The sequence below is a fragment of the Bos taurus genome, chromosome 26, assembly GCF_002263795.3.
Source record: "Bos taurus isolate L1 Dominette 01449 registration number 42190680 breed Hereford chromosome 26, ARS-UCD2.0, whole genome shotgun sequence".
Classification (NCBI taxonomy): domain Eukaryota; kingdom Metazoa; phylum Chordata; class Mammalia; order Artiodactyla; family Bovidae; genus Bos; species Bos taurus.
In genome coordinates this window covers 22394236-22411508 of record NC_037353.1, presented here as the reverse complement: position 1 = coordinate 22411508, position 17273 = coordinate 22394236, and the positions used below count along the sequence as shown (strand labels likewise).

Sequence of the window (17273 nt, the reverse complement as noted above, 5' to 3'; positions counted from 1 at the left end):
GGCTAGAGTCTTATGTCAGCCAGAATATCTCCTGCCTGGTAAAGCATTTATTTAGCGGCTTTGACTGCTCTCATGTCTCACCCTTCCCTTGGGCTTCTCCTGGCCCTCATGGAGTCACACTGCTCTTTTGCAGTCTTCTTAAGGTGAGAACTCAGCAGGAATCTCTTTCCTCTCCTTTCCCCCCGTGAGTTACTGCCCTCCATGGCTGCCTTCTGTTCCCCTCCCGGCCACCTTTCCTATTGAGTGTGGTCGTCAGTGTCACTCATGTGATGTGGCTATGAACCCCATGTGAGGAGCAGGTGGGCAGCAGCCGTCCTCCAGGACAGGTGCTCCTCACCTGCCTGACAGCGACTCATTCCCCCACTGCTCCTTGGTGTAGTGAGAAGGAACCTGGTCATTTGGGAGACCCAGCACATCTCATTCTCTTTCTTCTATTTAAAATAACTTGTCAGAGCTATTCATCATGTTTATCTTTGATGCTGGGACTTATCTGCCTTCTTTTCCTGTGTGTGTACTTAGAAACTTGTAGTATGAAATGTGAAACCTCAAGCCCTAGGCTTAATTTGAGGTGTTCATGCCTGAAAGAAAGCGGGTATTCTGTCCTGTGTCCAAATGTCAACGTCTCCTTCCTTCCTTGACATTGAGTTCTTGATTTGTAAACACTCTTGGAGGATGATATTTAATACCAGTCATGTGCTTAGAGCCACATTTAGGTACTCAAAAAACACAGAAGGAAAGCCAGTAGGCTTCAAGATGGTAGGCAAAGACCTTTCCCTCTTCCTCCTACATGCCCTCCTTGTACCAACATCTAATAACATCTTCTTGCACCAACACTAATGACTCTGTTTTTAGGATTTGTGACTTATAGATGGCAGCCCTCTTCTGGTAGAGGAGGCCTAGTCTGGAGCTGTGTGATGAGTGTGAAGAGGACAGGTTGAGATGGAACAGAAGTGAGATGCTGGAGGTGGAAGGGCATGTGTCTGGGTGTAATTGTGGGGCCCAGCTGGTCTCAGGATATATCTCCTGAGGTCACATGGAGTTCTGAGCACTTTTCCATGAGTATCACAGAAAAGCAGAGTTTTTAAAATGTGCAGTGCATTATATTGCTATTAAAAGATTATTTCTAGCTGGATATAGTAAATACTCAAGAGTAGGGAAATGAATAACTGTTAAAGACTCGATTTCATCCCTTCTACTTTCCATCACTTTTTTCCTCATTCCCTTTCCTCTATGTGCCCTGTGTACAGACTGAACACTTGCTGTGGGGTGACTCTCCCAAGGATCTTACTCAGTAGTGGGGAAAGATGGGAACACAACTGCGATGGTCGCTTGACAATACTAAGTGCCCGAAACTAGTGTGTCTTGGTTGAGGAAGAGAGAGGGGCATCCCCTTCCTGGCAGATGGAGAAATTGAGGCTCAGGGAAGGGTGCATGTGGGATAGGGCTGAAGAGGCTCAGGTCTCCAGCCTATTGCCACATGCTGTAGTGCTCAGGGAGGGCCATGAGGCAGGCCCCTGGGTCACTGCAGGGCCTTCACCCACCAGAATCTTGCACAGTAGCTGTGGCCCTTGAAAGGCTCAGTGGGGACCTGGGAACATTCCATTTCTGGAGGCTAGAGTTGCGATAGAGAGGGCAAGGGGAGGAAGACAGTATGCAATCAAGGCTAAGCTCACTCACGTAGCTGTGAATGCTCACCGCATCCCAGGAGTGCCAGTGCATGTAGATCTTCAGTGCGCAGGGCCCTTGCAAGCTGGCTGGGAGGGGCCTGGTGGTGAAATGAGTCTGGAGCCCTATCGCCCTGTTTGCCTAGGAGGGGAAGAGACAGGCTCCTCCTTCCTCTGCAGACACCATATTTGTTATTGCCCTCCAAGAAAATGGAGATGCTCAGCAGAATCCTTTCCCCATCTCCGAACAACTCTTGCTATCATGTGAGTGAGTGTGGTCAGGAAGGCTTCCCAGGACACTTGGGTTTTAATCCCTTCTCTCTTGTTTCTGTCATTAGGGAAACATATGAGTGGTATAGGCGTAGAAATTTGACATAGCTGTGTTATTAAATATACAATATAATTTTGTGTAACTTTGCTCGCTGTGGTGGCCTGTTTGTTTTTGGGGGGATTAGTCCAAGTCTGCATGAAATGTACCGATTCAAATTTGTAAAGTGAGTTGTGGCCTCTGGGGGCTTTTGATGGAGGAGCTGCCCCTTCTTGCTTCATTTCTCCCAGAGGTGAGGGAGAGTCTGGAAGGAAAGCCATCACTGTGTACTGTTCAGCAAGGGGGTGGATTTCTGTGGAGAGTGGGTGTTTGTTCTCAGTGGCTACAGGGTTTACTGTGTGTTGTGTGTGTGGCAGACACATTCACCAGCTTGTTGAAATACGCCCTTCTTTAGTGAAAGGTAATTGCATCTGGAGTTTCTCTGACAGAGAGGTTTGAAAGATTGGGAAAAAAAGGCAGCCAACTTTCAGTTTAGATTCTTTTGGTTCCCAGTGGTTCAACAATCCGTTGGCCCTAGGCTTCCTAACTCACTCAGTGATTTTAGGGGAAGACAAATCAAAAGTAAATGTTGTGTCCCTGAGTTTTGCTTTTGCTAGTTGGTGATAAAGAGCTGGTCCCGAAGGGGATCCCTAACCTTGCTAACCTGAAGAAAGACTGATGGATGACTTTGTTGTGTTTTACACTGTAGCTGATCATCCTGATGGTTTGGCCCACAGCTTTCAAGATCTGTCTCTTCCCCCTTCCCAGGGTCAGGGCCTTGCTCAGGAAAGGGCACCTTCTGTCAGCAAGGAGGAGCTCATTGTCCCCCTTTGCCAGGCTGAAGAGCATACTAGAGGGAGTCTCCTACAAGTGTGCCCTGGATGAGAATGTCAGGGACACAAAGACAGTGTGGACAGGCCAGAGCCTGGCATGGCTGGAAGGGGTAGCAGGTTGTCTGGAGAAAGATGGGAACTCTGTGATGCTTGGTGGGCCCACTGGTCCAGCCTAAGATGACCTAATATTGGAAAGAGATCGGCATAAGGAAACAACTGAATTGAAGTCTCGTCCTGCTGAATCTCACGGCACTGCCCGCCACCCTAGAGTTCATTGCCTGTGCTAAGCCAAGCCTCTCCGACAGACATATCCATCAGTAGCATAGATGAAATGCCACAGGGGTGGGTTTCACTTCCTCATGACCCTGGATTTCTGCCACTACCCAGGGCATATTGGGCACAGAGAGACTCATGTGCTGAGCTGCTGGCCTGAGAGCAGCAACCCAACCAGCCCTGGCTGGCCCAGACCCCATTTGTGGGAGCTACTCCTTCCCTGGCCAGGAAGGTTGGCTCAGTTGTGAAGAACTGAAATGAAACACTGCAGCTAGAAGCAGAGGCTGCTGCAGAAAGTGGGGTGCTGTGGGTACCAAGCCGGTGCATTGAGACCCTGCCCCTGCTACAGATACATTTCCATCCCTCAGTCTCAGTGTTTCCATTCTTTTCTTTCTCTGCTCTGTCTCCGTTGCTGTCTCTCTCCTGTCCTGATCTCTCTTTCTCTCCAGATACTTCTTAAGCATTATAGCGTGCTAGACCCTGGGGAAACAACAGTGAACTAGACAGCATGGTCTGATGGAGAGACAGACCAGTCCAACTTAGCAAAGACGGTGTGCCAAGGTCTAAGTGGGGAGCACAACACGTGGGAGGGATCAGAGTCTTCCTGCACTGCTACTGCCTGCAGCTCCCCACTTCAGCCCCTACCTGTACCGCTATTGCTCCTACCCTTCCTGCATCAGGGAGAAAGATGGCAATTTTCCTTCCTTAGCTGCGGCTGACTTTTCTGGGTTATGTGTGCAATGTGCCTCTGTTTTTCCACCTTTGATCAGTGTTCTGCCGACAGATAATTTAGCAATCACATCCCAAGGTGGAAGCACGGAGTTAATGTTAAAATTAGTTGTTTTTTTTTTTTTTTTTTACTCTTTAAACTTCAGTGGGTGATGAGGCAGAGAGGGAGGCAGGAGGGGGAAGGGGAGCCATAAATCCTGGGGCTGGTGTTGCTGTTCTCTGAGCAGCCGGGAACCCTCTGATGTCCCCACAGCACTTTCATTAACATTTAAATTAAGGGTTTGTTTTCCAGTCTGTTTTACAGGCAGGGACCTTTCATGGCCCGTCAAATGCAGAGTTCTCCCCCACCCCCGCCCCCCACCCCCTTGCAAGCAAGTTGTAATTGTAGCCACTGCTCTATCCTAACTCTGGGTTGCAGCCGGGAGTTCAAAGGGAATTCTTGGAGATGGAGCTCTGGAGGTACAAGGTGTAACAGTCAGGATGTGGGTGTTTCTCTTCAAATGAAGGCGCTGTGTAGGAGCTCTTTCTCCTCTTATCTGACCTGTGCTTTTTCTCTGCTCTTTTAAGGGATACACACTTCAATCTGACTTGGACCTCTCCCACCCTTCCTTCCCTGGGGCATGCTGCTGCTAAGTCGCTTCAGTCGTGTCCGACTCTCTGCGACCCCATAGACGGCAGCCCACCAGACTTCCCGTCCCTGGGATTCTCCAGGCAAGAACACTGGAGTGGGTTGCCATTTCCTTCTCCAATGCATGAAAGTGAAAAGTGAAAGTGAAGTCGCTCAGTCGTGTCCGACTCTAGCGACCCCATGGACTGCAGCCTACCAGGCTCCTCCGTCCATGGGATTTTCCAGGCAAAAGTACTGGAGTGGGGTGCCATTGCCTTCTCCCCCTGGGGCATGAGGCAGGTGGAAAAGGGTGCATCCATCCAAGTGGCCTCTCCTTATATCACAAGTTGGGGCCTGGGACAGATCGTTCTAAGATAACAGATCTTTGGGCTTCTCTTCCTCGTTTTGATTTTCTTTCTTTCTTTTTTTTTTTTTTTTGAGTCTCAAGAATACTTTCTCCTACCCCAGTAGACTTAAGAAGCAACAATATAAAACAAATTGCCTTCTGAGGAGAATATATAATATGGTCCATTGGTCCTAAAAAGTATGCTCTAGCATGAACAGACATGTGTACACACATCACACTTAGTCACTAGCTGTATGTGAACATGTGTTTGAAATAGTGTCCTGATTTAGATCATTTAAGGAAACTGTTCTGTGAGGTCTTGGCATTCAGAGGAAACTCTCCTGCACCCTCACAGGGTGAATTTATTTATGTCTAAGCTTCCTTCACATGGGCATATTGGTAGCATTTGCGGGTGTTTTGAAAAGAAATCCCTCTTCTGTTCTCCCTCCCTCCTGTTGGTCTATAAATGATGAGAATGTGCCCCAAACATGAAGCATCTCATTAGTTCATAACCTCTAAGGGCTTAGTTCGCTCACCACTGGTCTCAAGCTAAATATTCTCCCTAGATAGTGGTAAGAGGGGGATTGAAATCTTTCTCTTCAGAGGCTGAGAATTTTCTTTCTCTTGGAGCCGTGACTTCACTCCTTGAGTCTCTGCATCTCTCTTCCTTCTTGCGCTAACTTGAACGGCCTGTGACTTACCTGTGGGGTTGAAGATGGCTAAGTGTCTGGCCTGCCTTTCCAGGTAGTGTAGTCAGCAGGTGGATACCTTCACGCCCTGGAGTCTTGCCTGAGGGGATGAGGGAGGTGCCAGGGTGACCCTGTGCAGGTGCTGCTGGGCTCAGATTGCAGCCTAGTGTCCAGGCCCCTCCTGGTGGTGATTAATCTGGGACACGGGCCGGCAGAGGCCCGGCCAGGGCAGCTTTGGTCCCTCACTGTGAAGACCTTTGGCTCGGAGACTGAACTGATCTCTGTAGCCTGCTTCGGCTTGAGTTTGATCTGTCAAGGCTAAAGAGGAACCTGATGGTAGGGCGGAAACTTCTAGCCCTTGTCTGACTTATAGCAGTGATCCGTTCCAGTGGTCTCGTCATGATAACACTCGTATATTTAAGATTTCCCCACCTGTTAGCTGCAACACTCAGGTCAGTCAAAAGAGGGATCTTCATGAAATATCTATCCTTTTAGTTTTTTGAGCTGATGGAGCTCACTCTTGTAAGTAGACTAGGGGGTGGAGTGGGCTTTGCACTGGGTCTGAGTGAAAAAGGCAATGATGGGAGTGTGGCTGGATTAGTAATGTGTTTTTGTATATTGGGGGGTCATGTCAGAAGTGGAAGGATTACCCCATCCTCCTGTAATTATTCATAGGTGGCAGGCCATTTGGGGCAGATTTCATTACATAAATTTGGAGTCAAGACTTAAGTTCCTTGTTTTCCTTTTCATTTTAAAGCATATTTTTTGAAAAGATATCTTCTCCCCATCACTTTTCCATCCACCAGAATCCCGGTCCCTGGGACTTCAGGTGGCAGTCCACATAGTCGGTTGTGTTTCTTTCCCTCTCTGAGTTCAGGACAGTCCCATGTGACTCTCCTTGGTCATGGGCTTAAGACCCAAGAACATGCATTCTGCTATCCATGACAGTTGCCAGCATCCGTGAGTCTCTTGAGTTTCATTATCAGAATGAACTTCATTATTAGAGCCCTCTTTGAGGGGTTAGGAGCCTAGAACTTAACTGGAATATTTTCCTCACACCATCCTGTGTACCACTAGCAGTGAGATATGTTGACAGTATTGATGTGGAAAACTGCTTATAAATATTCTATGATTCATGGAGTTCTCTGGTGGTGCAGTGGTTAGGGCTCCCCTCCTTCCACTACAGGGAGTGGGGGTTCAATCCCTGGTTGGGGAACTAAGATCTCACTTGACACGCAGTGAGGCCAAAGAGGTTAAAAAAAAAAAAAAAGATGCTATGATTCAGAAAGATCTGTGCTGCTTCTGAATTTTGCTCAGCTGAATTTCTACATAGAATAACAATGAAGGATGCATTTATACCTCAGCAAGCCAACAAATATTTTTGCTCTTCCTTCACACTGATACTAAAAGATCTCAGTTGTGTGGAATGGATATCTGCTAATCCCTGTGCCTCTAGTAGTTTCTTAAGCAGGACTTTTTCGAAGTTTCAGATTGTTAACTTTTGGGAGCAGGGTCTTTATTTCCTGTTTTACATAAGTTATGAGGCTTGTACTACAGACGACACTCCTGTGCTTCTGGGGTGTTCTGTTAAGCTGACTACCCAAGATCCTTGCCCCCTTTCCCAGCTGGTTCTTGCTTCTCTGTCCGGCCAGGGCATTTTCATAGAGGGTAGCTTATAGCACTGTCTGTGGTGCTGGTCAGATAGGCTTGGCTCAGGCAGAAGGTGCTGGCAAGGGAGGGGGGAGGTAGAGGAGGGGGTGGGCTGGTGGGAGGAAGGAGGGGAGCACGCACATGCAGGAGCCCTGGTAATTGCAAAGGGAATATCAGTCCAAGAGCTGCTGGCCCAGGAAATTGCTTTCTGGGGAAGCTTTCCTTTTTCATAGTTTGCAATGCAAATTTAAAACATGAATGGGGCACAAAAAAGCATAGGAGGGGCAAGTGGGGTGCCAGTTGGGATGTGATAACATCCAGAATCTTCATCAGGGCCTTAATTTGCAAAAGAGAATTTCAATATTGAGAGAGAAGCTTTTAGGAGATTAAAATAACTATAAATCATATTTTGTTGTGATTTCCCTCCCCCCGCCACACCTTTTCCATGTTCTTGGATTCAGACTTGTCTCTAGCCCTGCTCAGCTGCACTGCTGTCTCCTCCTCTGCACGTCCGACAGCAAAATCATAGTCCAGCTTTTCGAACAATGGTCATAGTGGTCACAGTGGAGTATTAATATTTTGATTTTCACAGGATACTGGAAGCAGCAGCCCTATCTAAAGTTGGTGCACTTTAGGCAGTGTGCACACCAGTCATGGAGCACAAAAAAGCACACCTACTGAAGGCAGGAGCTGGCCTGCTCTGAGGCGGCGTGAAAGCCAAGGCCCTGATCCTCTTAATAGCAGGGGTAAGCTTGGTGACGCAGAACATGGGGTCCCCAGGCCTTGTTCTTTTCTTGATTTTCCATGCTTAATCTGTCCCATCTAGAGAGGTGTGACTTTTGGTTTCAGGATGGAGATATTTATGTCTGTGTTGCTTCTTGATGCTTCAGTGGTGCTAGAGGTGGGGATAGGCAGGTCATTATGCTAGCAAAGTGTGACGCTTCATACTGGCTTCTTTCTAGGAGCTGAGCTAGACAGGAAGACACAAAGAGAGGCTGGAAGGCAGTGTGGAGGATAAGCTTTCCACGTATAAATATTTCCACAGGAGGCCACTGTGCACCTGTGGGAGTTGCTTCTCTTCCTTTGTGTGTGGCTTGTTGCACATGTGATGTGTGTTGGTTGAACAGAGCGAGAAGGAAAAGCTGAAACCTGCAAGGTAAAGTGGAATGGACCCCTTTCTGCTTGAGGCCACCAGAAGTGGCCATCTCTTCTTTCTGTGTTGATTGGGGAATTTTGATAGAGATTATCTTGAGTCTGACCCTGGATGAGTCCTGTAGTGCCTGATCAAAACTCTGTGGAGTCTCAGAAGCACTGTTTGCATATGGGACGCTGTCCAGGTTTACTCAGCCATCGCTTAGCACATGCTCCTCACCCTGAACTCACTGCTCTGCGGCCTGCTGGGGCTGTAGAGGGGCCTAGCTCAGAGCATATGACCCACTGTCTCCGTTTCTCCTGAGGGCTCTACTCCTGCAGAATGCTTCTCTTGTTATTTTTTGCTTTGTTGCAGTGATAGCATTAGTTTTCCTGGCCAAGCCTGGGCCCCTTTCCTCTTGGTCCTGAATGAGAGAAGACCAGGTGAGGGACTGGAGTTGGGGTACTATGGTAAATGACCCAAGAGAAGAGAAGGGTCAGCTGGGCATGAAGGTGAGATTTGTAACATTTGCCGAGAAAGAGGGACACATGGGTTAAAGTGTTTGAAGCACTCTACTTTTCCTGGCCAGTTTGAATCTCCGTACTATCCAGGGCAAGCTGTAGTTGAGAGTAAAAACAAACAATTAGCACAAAAATAAAGATTACTGAAAGGATTCTTCACTTATTAGAGATTTGTGGCCAAGAAAATCCTTCTTTGCCAGCTGGTAATGCCAGGTCTAGGGCTAAGGAGAGGAAAAGTTAGTTTTAAAATTACATTAGTTTGGGGACTTCCTTGGCAGTCCAGTAGTTAATACTCTGTACTTCCAATGCCGGGGGCATGGGTTCGATTGCTGGTTGGGGAACTACGGTCCCACGTGCCATGTGGTGTGGCCAAAAAAAGAAAAAAAAATACATTGGTTTGGCAGTATCAAAATAAAAATGTGGATACTTTTACATAAATTCCACTTCTTGAAATTTATCCTAAGGCAATAATCAAACAAGTATGTAAGATGTATACAAAAAGATTTATATTAAGAACACATAAATATCTATTAATAAATGTGAGGTTGAATATTTTATGGTACATTAACCCAGTAATACTATATAGCTATTAAAAGGATGGTATAGATGAATATATTTGACTCCCAAAGATGTCATAGTGTTGAATGAAAAAAAAGGTCACAAAGTAGTATGATAATTATTTGACTATCTTTTCAGTTATTTCTTATGTGGTAGATTTCTGCTAACATTTACTTTCTTTTTATTCTTTTGCATTTAAGTTTTTTTTGTTGTTGTTATAATGAGCCTAATAGAAAAAAACAAGTGGATTCTTTATCGTCTTAGTCACCAGAGAAGCCCAGAAAAAACATAAATTGCATTTAAATGTCTGTTTCAGTATCAGGTAACAGTAGATAGAATCCTTCCTTTTCCCCTTACACAGTTCTTAAATTAAGGATGTATGAATCTGTATTTATTATTTTAAACAGTTTTATTCAAGTATAATTTACATACCATAAAGTTCACCCATTTTAAGTGTACAGTTCCATGAGTTTTAGCAAATTTATAGAGTTGTGCAACCACAGTCATTTTAGAATATTTCCATCTCCCTGGAAATGTCCTTCCTTGCATTTACTTTTGCAGCATTAAACATGGTTTCATACCTGGGACCTTTTGTGGGAAAAGAAATGTTAAGATACTGAATATTAAAAAAAAACCCAAAAAACAGTGTAATATATATGGGGCTTCCCTGGTGGCCCAGCTGGTAAAGAATCTACCTGCAGTGTGGGAGACCTGGGTTTGATCCCTGGGTTGAGAAGATCCCCTGGAGAAGGGAATGGCTACCCATTCCATGGAATACTGGCCCAGTATTCCATGGACTGTATATCAGTCCATGGGGTCCCAAAGAGTTGGACACAAATGAGTGACTTCCACTTTCACTTTCAGTATATGTATGGAATTTAGAAATATGGTAATGATGACCCTATATGCAAGACAGCAAGAGAGACATAAATGTAAAGAACAGACTTTTGGATATGAGAGAATAGCACTGAAGCATGTATATTACCACATGTAAAACAGATGACCAGTGCAAATTCGATGCATGCTTTGGGACAACCCAGAGGAATGGGGTGGGGAGGGAAGTGGGAGTGGGGTTCAGGATGGTGGGATACATGTACACCCATGGCTGATTCATGTTGATGTATGGCAAAAACCACCACAATATTGTAAAGTAATTAGCCTCCATTTAAAATAAATTAATTTTTTAAAAAGTGTAAACTTGGAACTGTTTCTCTATGTAATGCATATCACTGAGTGTCCACCTTGTAGATGTATCAAGAATACTGCCATGTGCAAGATACATGGGGAACATGAAGCACAAGAAACAGTTTTTACTATTCAGGGACTTATATTCCAGTTGGGAAAACAATGCATGTACTCAGCAGCTTATTCCAGTATATATGCAGTGTGAGTGCCATCAACTGTCAAGATTATTGATAGGAAATCAGAGAAAAGCAGGAGCTTTTTTGTTAAGTCAGGAGAACTTCCTGGATGACATGGAGTTTGAAGTGGGATTTAACCAATGGCTGTATTAAGTGGCAGAAGGGAACTTGAGGCAAGGGGAGTGGTATGAGCAAAGACATAATCAGGGATGGGGAATGTCGTTCAGAGCAGACAAGTTTGGCTGGCTAGGGTGCAGGATTTGTGTAAAGGAGTAGTGGCTAGTATGGCTGGAGGGGAGCTTTGGGGCCTGGTTTTGGAGGCTTTGAAGAGCAGGGTTTAACTTTAACCTGAGGATAATAGGGAGCCATGAAAGATTTTTTGGCCAGATTGAAGCAGTTAAATGATTAATGTGGTGGTACAGTGTATATAGGATGGGGCTTCCCAGCTGGCTCAGTGGTAATGAATCCACCTGCCAGGGCAAAAGACATGGGTTCGATCCCTAGGTCGAGAAGATCTCCTGGAAGAGGAAATGGCAACCCACTCCAGTATTCTTGCCTGGGAAATCCCATGGACAGAGGAGCCTGGTGGGCTATACAGTCCATGGGGTCGCAAAGAGTCAGTCGGGACTTAGTGACTAAACAACAGCAGTGTATAGGATACTCTGGAGTGGGGGAGACTGAGGCTGTTTGAGTACTTTCTGGGAGTGCACTTTGTGAGCAGTGAGGGGCTGGTTTCCTGAGGACACTGAGAAGACACCCTTGGATTCAAGAGAAACAGGAAAAACTCTGTAGGTGGTTGTGACTGCTTGTGGGAGAAAGACCTGCAGGAGGACCTGATGGCAGGAGGGGGCTAGGGCTTTGAGAAGATGGAGTTCCATTTGAGGCAGTGAAGGGATAGTCAGTAGCCTTAGCCAGAGACAGCCAGGAGTGGTGGCCTGGAGCTCAGACACAGGGTTAAGATGTGGGAGGCTTCAGCATGGAGACCGCAGTTGAAATAACAGGAGGGATTAGCACCAAAAGGGGAGCTCAGAGAGAATTAAAGACAGCTGGGCAGGAGGAAACGAAGAAGCAAAAGGTCTGCTCACAGAGGCAGGTGGAAAAGTAGGAGCAGAGGGAGAAGGAGCGGGACAAGGCATCCCCAAGAGTAGATGGTAGGCACCGGAAGGTTTGGGGGCAACTTCTGTAAATGCTCCATATCTCGCCTGTGATGCCGCCTCCCTGTTCTAAGTGACAGAGAAGAGAGAGAAGAGGAAAAGGCATAACTTGATATTGATTGATGGAGATTTTTAAGCAGTTTATTCTCCTTGCTTGATTTAAGCCTTTTGTAGTTTTCATCCCACAAAAAGTCCTAAGTTTTGCTTTCTCTCAAGTTCTTTCCTCTGGTTCCTGTTCTGTTCTCTATTGTTCTACCCTGTGGTTATGTTTTTTCCTTAAGGGTTGTCTACTTTGGGCATGGTAATATTTTTTATCTCATTTCACAAAACCGCTCAGTGTAAGCTGAGTTTTGGGAGGGTCAGCAACTGAGCTGGTGATGCTGAGTGACGTTGTGAGAGAGTATCCTGCATCCCAGTGTTTTTCTCCATGTGTAGTAGTATTCTGGGCAAAGCGAGACAGGCTGATTTGGAGAAAGAAGAAAGCCAGTCGACCACTTGGCCATTTGGAGAGATTTGGCATTAGAGCTATGGGGACTGCCCAGGCTCTGGTCTTGCTTGGGCAGCTACGCCTGTCCAAAAACTTTTTCTTTAAAGAGAATTAAATAGAAACTTTCAAATCCTCCTTGGGTTTTTGAGGGTAGTAATTCCAGGGGCTTGTCAGTTGTGTTTGAAGCTAGTGGTGAAGAGGGCGGAGTAAGGAGAAGCGAGGGGGTGGAGATGGGAAGCAGAGTAGGAATCAGAGAGAGAAATTTTATTGAGGGAGAGTTTGCTGGGTTTATGGGAGGGAATCTCTCCCCTCCTCCCCAGTCGGGTTTGAAAGGGCCGGTGAATCTTTGATTAGGTGCAGGTCAAAAGAATTTACACATTGTGACCTTAATAACTAGAGGTGATTGGCAGGCGGGCTGTGGGGAGGGGGCTGCGGGCCCCTTTCATCTCACTTAGCACAGAGGAGAAACAATGGGCCAGCCGATTTTCCTTGTTGTCCCTTGTTTGAAAAGGTCTGGTGTCTCTACTAGGTACCTGTGACATGGGGGTCTTGATTGGGGTCTCATAAAGGCCCCTGTCAGTGTGTCCAAAGGCCAAGAATACAAAAGCAAGCAGTGGGTGGGGGTCTCAGCTGACCACTGAAGAAGGGAGGGGAGGGCCCGGGAGTCAGTGGAGGGAGAAGCAACCCCCGAGGGGAGCCCTTATAGAAGGAGGGGAGGAGGAGGGTAGAGAAGGGCCATTTTTGTCCCTAACTCATCAAGCACATCTGCAGAATTGTCCAAGCTGCTGCCTCCCAGTTTCAAAAGAAAAAAATGATCGTTTGATAAACCGTCTCTGATTCACCACTTTCTCACAAGGGTGGGAGACCCAGCCCTGACCTCTGTATGATTTCACATCAGGACCAGGCTTTCTTTCCCCCACCCCCAAATTGCTAGAGAAACTTTGAAATGTATCCTGTGGCTTTCTCTCTCCCTTCTTCAAGCGCCCCCCCACCCCCATTTCCCACCGTCTCCACCCCACTGGCCTCTGTTTTCTCCCTGGGTGCTCCGGAGTGTAGGCGAGTAATTAGTCCCCTCTTTCTGGGGCACAATGAAGCCAGGGTGTTTGGTGGGCCCCTTCCCACCGCTCGCAGGGCCGGGGGCCTAGGGGGAAGAACCAGGTGGCATGTGCAGTGTATTCCAAGCCTGTACAATCGTGGGGGCACGGGGCTGGGGGGCTCAGGGACTAGTGTGCGCCTGCTTCTCGAAGGAATGTGCAGAGGCGCATGCATTAATGGTCCCCACACAATGCTTGCATTTTTTTTCCAGGCAGAGGCATCTTCCCCGTGAAAAGGCCACCGAACCTGGAGCCCAGGCGGGCGCTCAGGCTGCAGCAATGCGTTCTTTCCCACCCTGCGCTTAGTCACTTGGAGCTAACATGGGAGACCAACAGGCCGCGTCTCCCGAGAGCCCGATCTTTGTATCCGATGTGTGCTCCCCCTCTGCCCTGTCAGTTTTGTGTGTTCACGGAGTGTTGATTTTAATGCGGGCCTGTGTTGGGCTGGGAGGCCAGACTGGGGGGGGCTCGGGTCTTTGTCTTGCAAGGCCTCCTCTTCTTGGAGGGTCTTGGGCCCTGGAGGCTAGTGGCAGATTTGGGAGGTAGGGTGAGATGCCAGCTCTGGCTGGCAGAGGATTCCCCCATCCATGTGTCTGTCACAGACCACCGTGGGGTGCCTGGAAAACAAGAGTACAACGGGATGCTCAGGCACATGCTTGCTTGCCCTCCCCCCACCCCCAAGGGGGGTGGTTAGTTCTACCACGTAAGGCTGCCAGTTTGAAGTGAGTTATACCCGCCTTGTGACAGCCTGGCAGAAGCACAGATTGTGAGTCTCAGGGAGCCAGGGCAGGGCCATGTCTTCAGGGGTCAGAGGAGGTGGAGGCAAGCACAGGGCTGCTCAGAGAGCACCAGGCTGCTGCAGATGACGACCCAGCAATTGGGAAGGATCAGGGGCGAAGAGGTCTGGGCAGAAAAGAGGCAAAGTGTCTGGGGGAGCATCAACAGATCTCAAATGCTCATCTTCAGCAGTTAAGGGGAGAATCCCTAGAAACCAAGGACAGAATGGAGGCATTTTCTCCAGTGAGAGGGCCTGGGCCCTTATCACAGGTAGACGCCCTAGGGATGGTCCACCAGGATGTCTTTGGTCTTTACCATTTGCCTCGCTGAGTATAGCCAAGTGCCGGGAGCTGGGGGAGAAGGTCTTTACCCATTCTGGGCTCCTCACTTGGCTGGATGCCTATGCATAATGTGAAGAGAAGAGACTCTGGGAGCTCAGCCTGGTTGCGGCATGCTGTACTTCTGGGGAGAGGGAAACTTTGGGGTACCTTTGAGTCAGGGAGCTGGTGGGGGAGGACCTGTCCACCCCACACCCATGGCCAGGCCGTGGTCCTGGCATCTGGTATGGCCCTGAGGGTGTGGCCTTCATTTTAGAAATCAAGTTTTTAGAAAGGGACAGTGTCCTCACTTTCCATATGATCAGAAGGCAGAGATGTGGTCTGGCCACTGAGATGAGGTGGCCCTGGAGAGGCATCCTGCCAAGGTTCCCAAGCACAGGGACTCCTCTGTGCTACTGTTGGCAACCCATCGAACTGTCTCGGGGATTGGTGCCAGTCACACGCCAGGCCTGATGAGGGGAAAGAAGCTGGAGCTCCAAGGCCTTTGAGGGGCCTGAGTCCCAACGGGGCCCATCACTAAGGAGCTTTGGGTTACTCTGTGGCAAAACATTTATTTCATTGAGAAACAGACACTCACAGCAATACCTACCCCCTCTCTTTTCCTTTAACTCTTCTTTTCTCTTACCCAAATGCTGTTTTTCCCTTCCCTTCTCTTCTACTTTGAGGACAGCTCATAAAGAGCCTGAAGGAGACAGAGTGTGTGTATGGATGTGATGATGAAGGGAAGGGGTGTTAGGGATGGTCGGACTAGGGCTCCATGGTTACAGAAAACACAGTCACTTCTCCCAGGTTGTCCTGCCAGGGCCTGGCTGGGAGGCACCAACAGATTATAACCTTTAAATGCAAACTCGATGAAGGAGAGAGATGGAAGCATGGAAACAAATTAGATATATCTATAGGGGGTGTTCAGTTGGAGAAAATGAGCATTTCTTACTAATTGGAGCACAGGGCATTTCATTATTAAGTTTCATTATAAAGGGAAGAGTTGCAGCAGGCCTCTTTGGGGATTCCCTGGGCTGTTTTTTCCCCTTTAAAAAGTATAATTGTATTTAGGTTGGAGGCAGAGGCAAGAATTGCTCTTAATAACTTTATAGAGTGCTGGAATTTCAAGCAGCATTTGGAGCAAGGTGGAGGGAGAGATGGACCAGTGGAGGTTGCTCAGAGTCTTCCCTCATTCCTTGACAATATAAGGCAAAAAAGCCCTGGTCGGCGTCGGGACCTCAGTTCTGGAACTAAGACTGAAGAATTTGGAATGACAATAAAAATGTTGATCAGAAACCCTGCTGTCCTGGGAGACCTGATATTTGATCATCTTAACTTTTGTACTGAAATTACAAAATGGCCGAATGCAGATGCAGTGCAATGGTTTAACATAACTGCTGTTCCTAGAAAGCATAGACCCTTCCCCTCTGGGGCCAGGGAAGGAGTGGGTTGGGCTACGCTGGCCTTTAACTGGTTCTGGTTCGATGCACAGTAACTTCTGTCTAGGCAGGTCCTCCCTGGTCCATAGAGGATTATCTAAATCAGTCAGCTTGGTCTTAAAGTTCCAACTCCTTTTCCTACTGCTGCTTCCCCAGGGCTCATGTCCAAATTTTGATCAGTCCCCAAGAAAACTCTGGTCTAGGGTGCTTATTAAAGACACACCTTGTCTAGGTTCTGGGTAGTCAATCAGATTATCTGGTGTTCAGTGTTCTTAGGGAAGCTGAGAAAAGGTATTGTTGGTCATGGGAGACTTTTTCGCAATGGCTGGGGTCCTAAGAGCAGGAGTACAAAAATCTCATTTAGAATCAATGCTGCTTGTGACTTCATCAAAGGACTAGAGTTTTTGCTTTTTTCCACTCAAACCATCTTTTGGTTTTAATCCACAGGTTTCTGCCTAAGCTCAACCTCCCTGAGGTTCCTGGGACTTTAAATACACAGGATGCCTTCCTGTGATGGGTAGACCTGATCCCTTTCTCCAGGTGACTGGATAATTTATGAGCTCATTGAGCACCTGTAGGAGGCAGCTTATTTCTATCTTCTCTCCCCTCCCTTTTCCCCCATTCCTCCCCACGAAAAGGGAAAAGTTTCCCTCTGTGTACTTTCCACTTTTCCAAAGAAAAGGAGAGGAGATGATCAGAGAAATCAATTAGCCCTTAATGAAAATGAACTGAATAGTAGATAGCCAGTGCTAGGTTTTTAATTTTGGGGCACAGGTCCAGTGCCCTTCTCTCTGTGGTGCTGTTGTATACCTCTGCCAGCTGTCTCTGAGCCTGTGCATCTGTAAAGTGTGTGTCAGGGTGTCAGGCAGGTTCCCTGGTCTCTGGGAGCCCCCACCCGCAAGCACAGACCACCTGAGATGATCCACGGGGAACCGTCTGCCTTAACCTTCATTACTTTGTGTTGATGTCATTGCTTCTCCTGGGCCAGAGTCACCTCAAGAAGACAGCTCAACATAAGCGAGTGTATGTTTATGTGGATTCTGGTTTTAAAACTTTATTTTTGTCTGCCCTGGGTCTTCATGGCTACTCATAGGCTTCCTCTAGTTGCAGTGAGTGAGCGCTACTCTCTAGTTGCGGTGTGGTGGCTTCTCTCGTTGCGGAGCGTGCACTCAGTAGTTAGAGGCACGTGGGCTTAGTCACTACATGGCATGTGGGATCTTCTCGGACCAGGGATCGAACCTGTGTCCCCTGCATTGGCAAGTGGATTCTTATCCGCTGTACCACCAGGGAAATCCTATGTGAATTCTTCAAGCCACTGGGTTTCATCCTTTT

At 47.5% G+C, this 17273-nt stretch overlaps 1 protein-coding gene across 3 annotated transcripts in view; it reads left to right on the top strand.

Annotated features, from left to right (window-relative positions):
• The window catches only part of FBXW4 (F-box and WD repeat domain containing 4), an 83334-nt gene that overhangs the window by 29187 nt on the left and 36874 nt on the right, over positions 1-17273 (top strand). The window contains exon 6 of one of the 3 annotated variants that reach the window (XM_059881836.1): positions 4374-7196. Coding sequence (XP_059737819.1) covers positions 4374-4575 — 202 coding nt within the window. The 3' untranslated portion in view covers positions 4576-7196. 3 annotated transcript variants of the gene reach the window in all.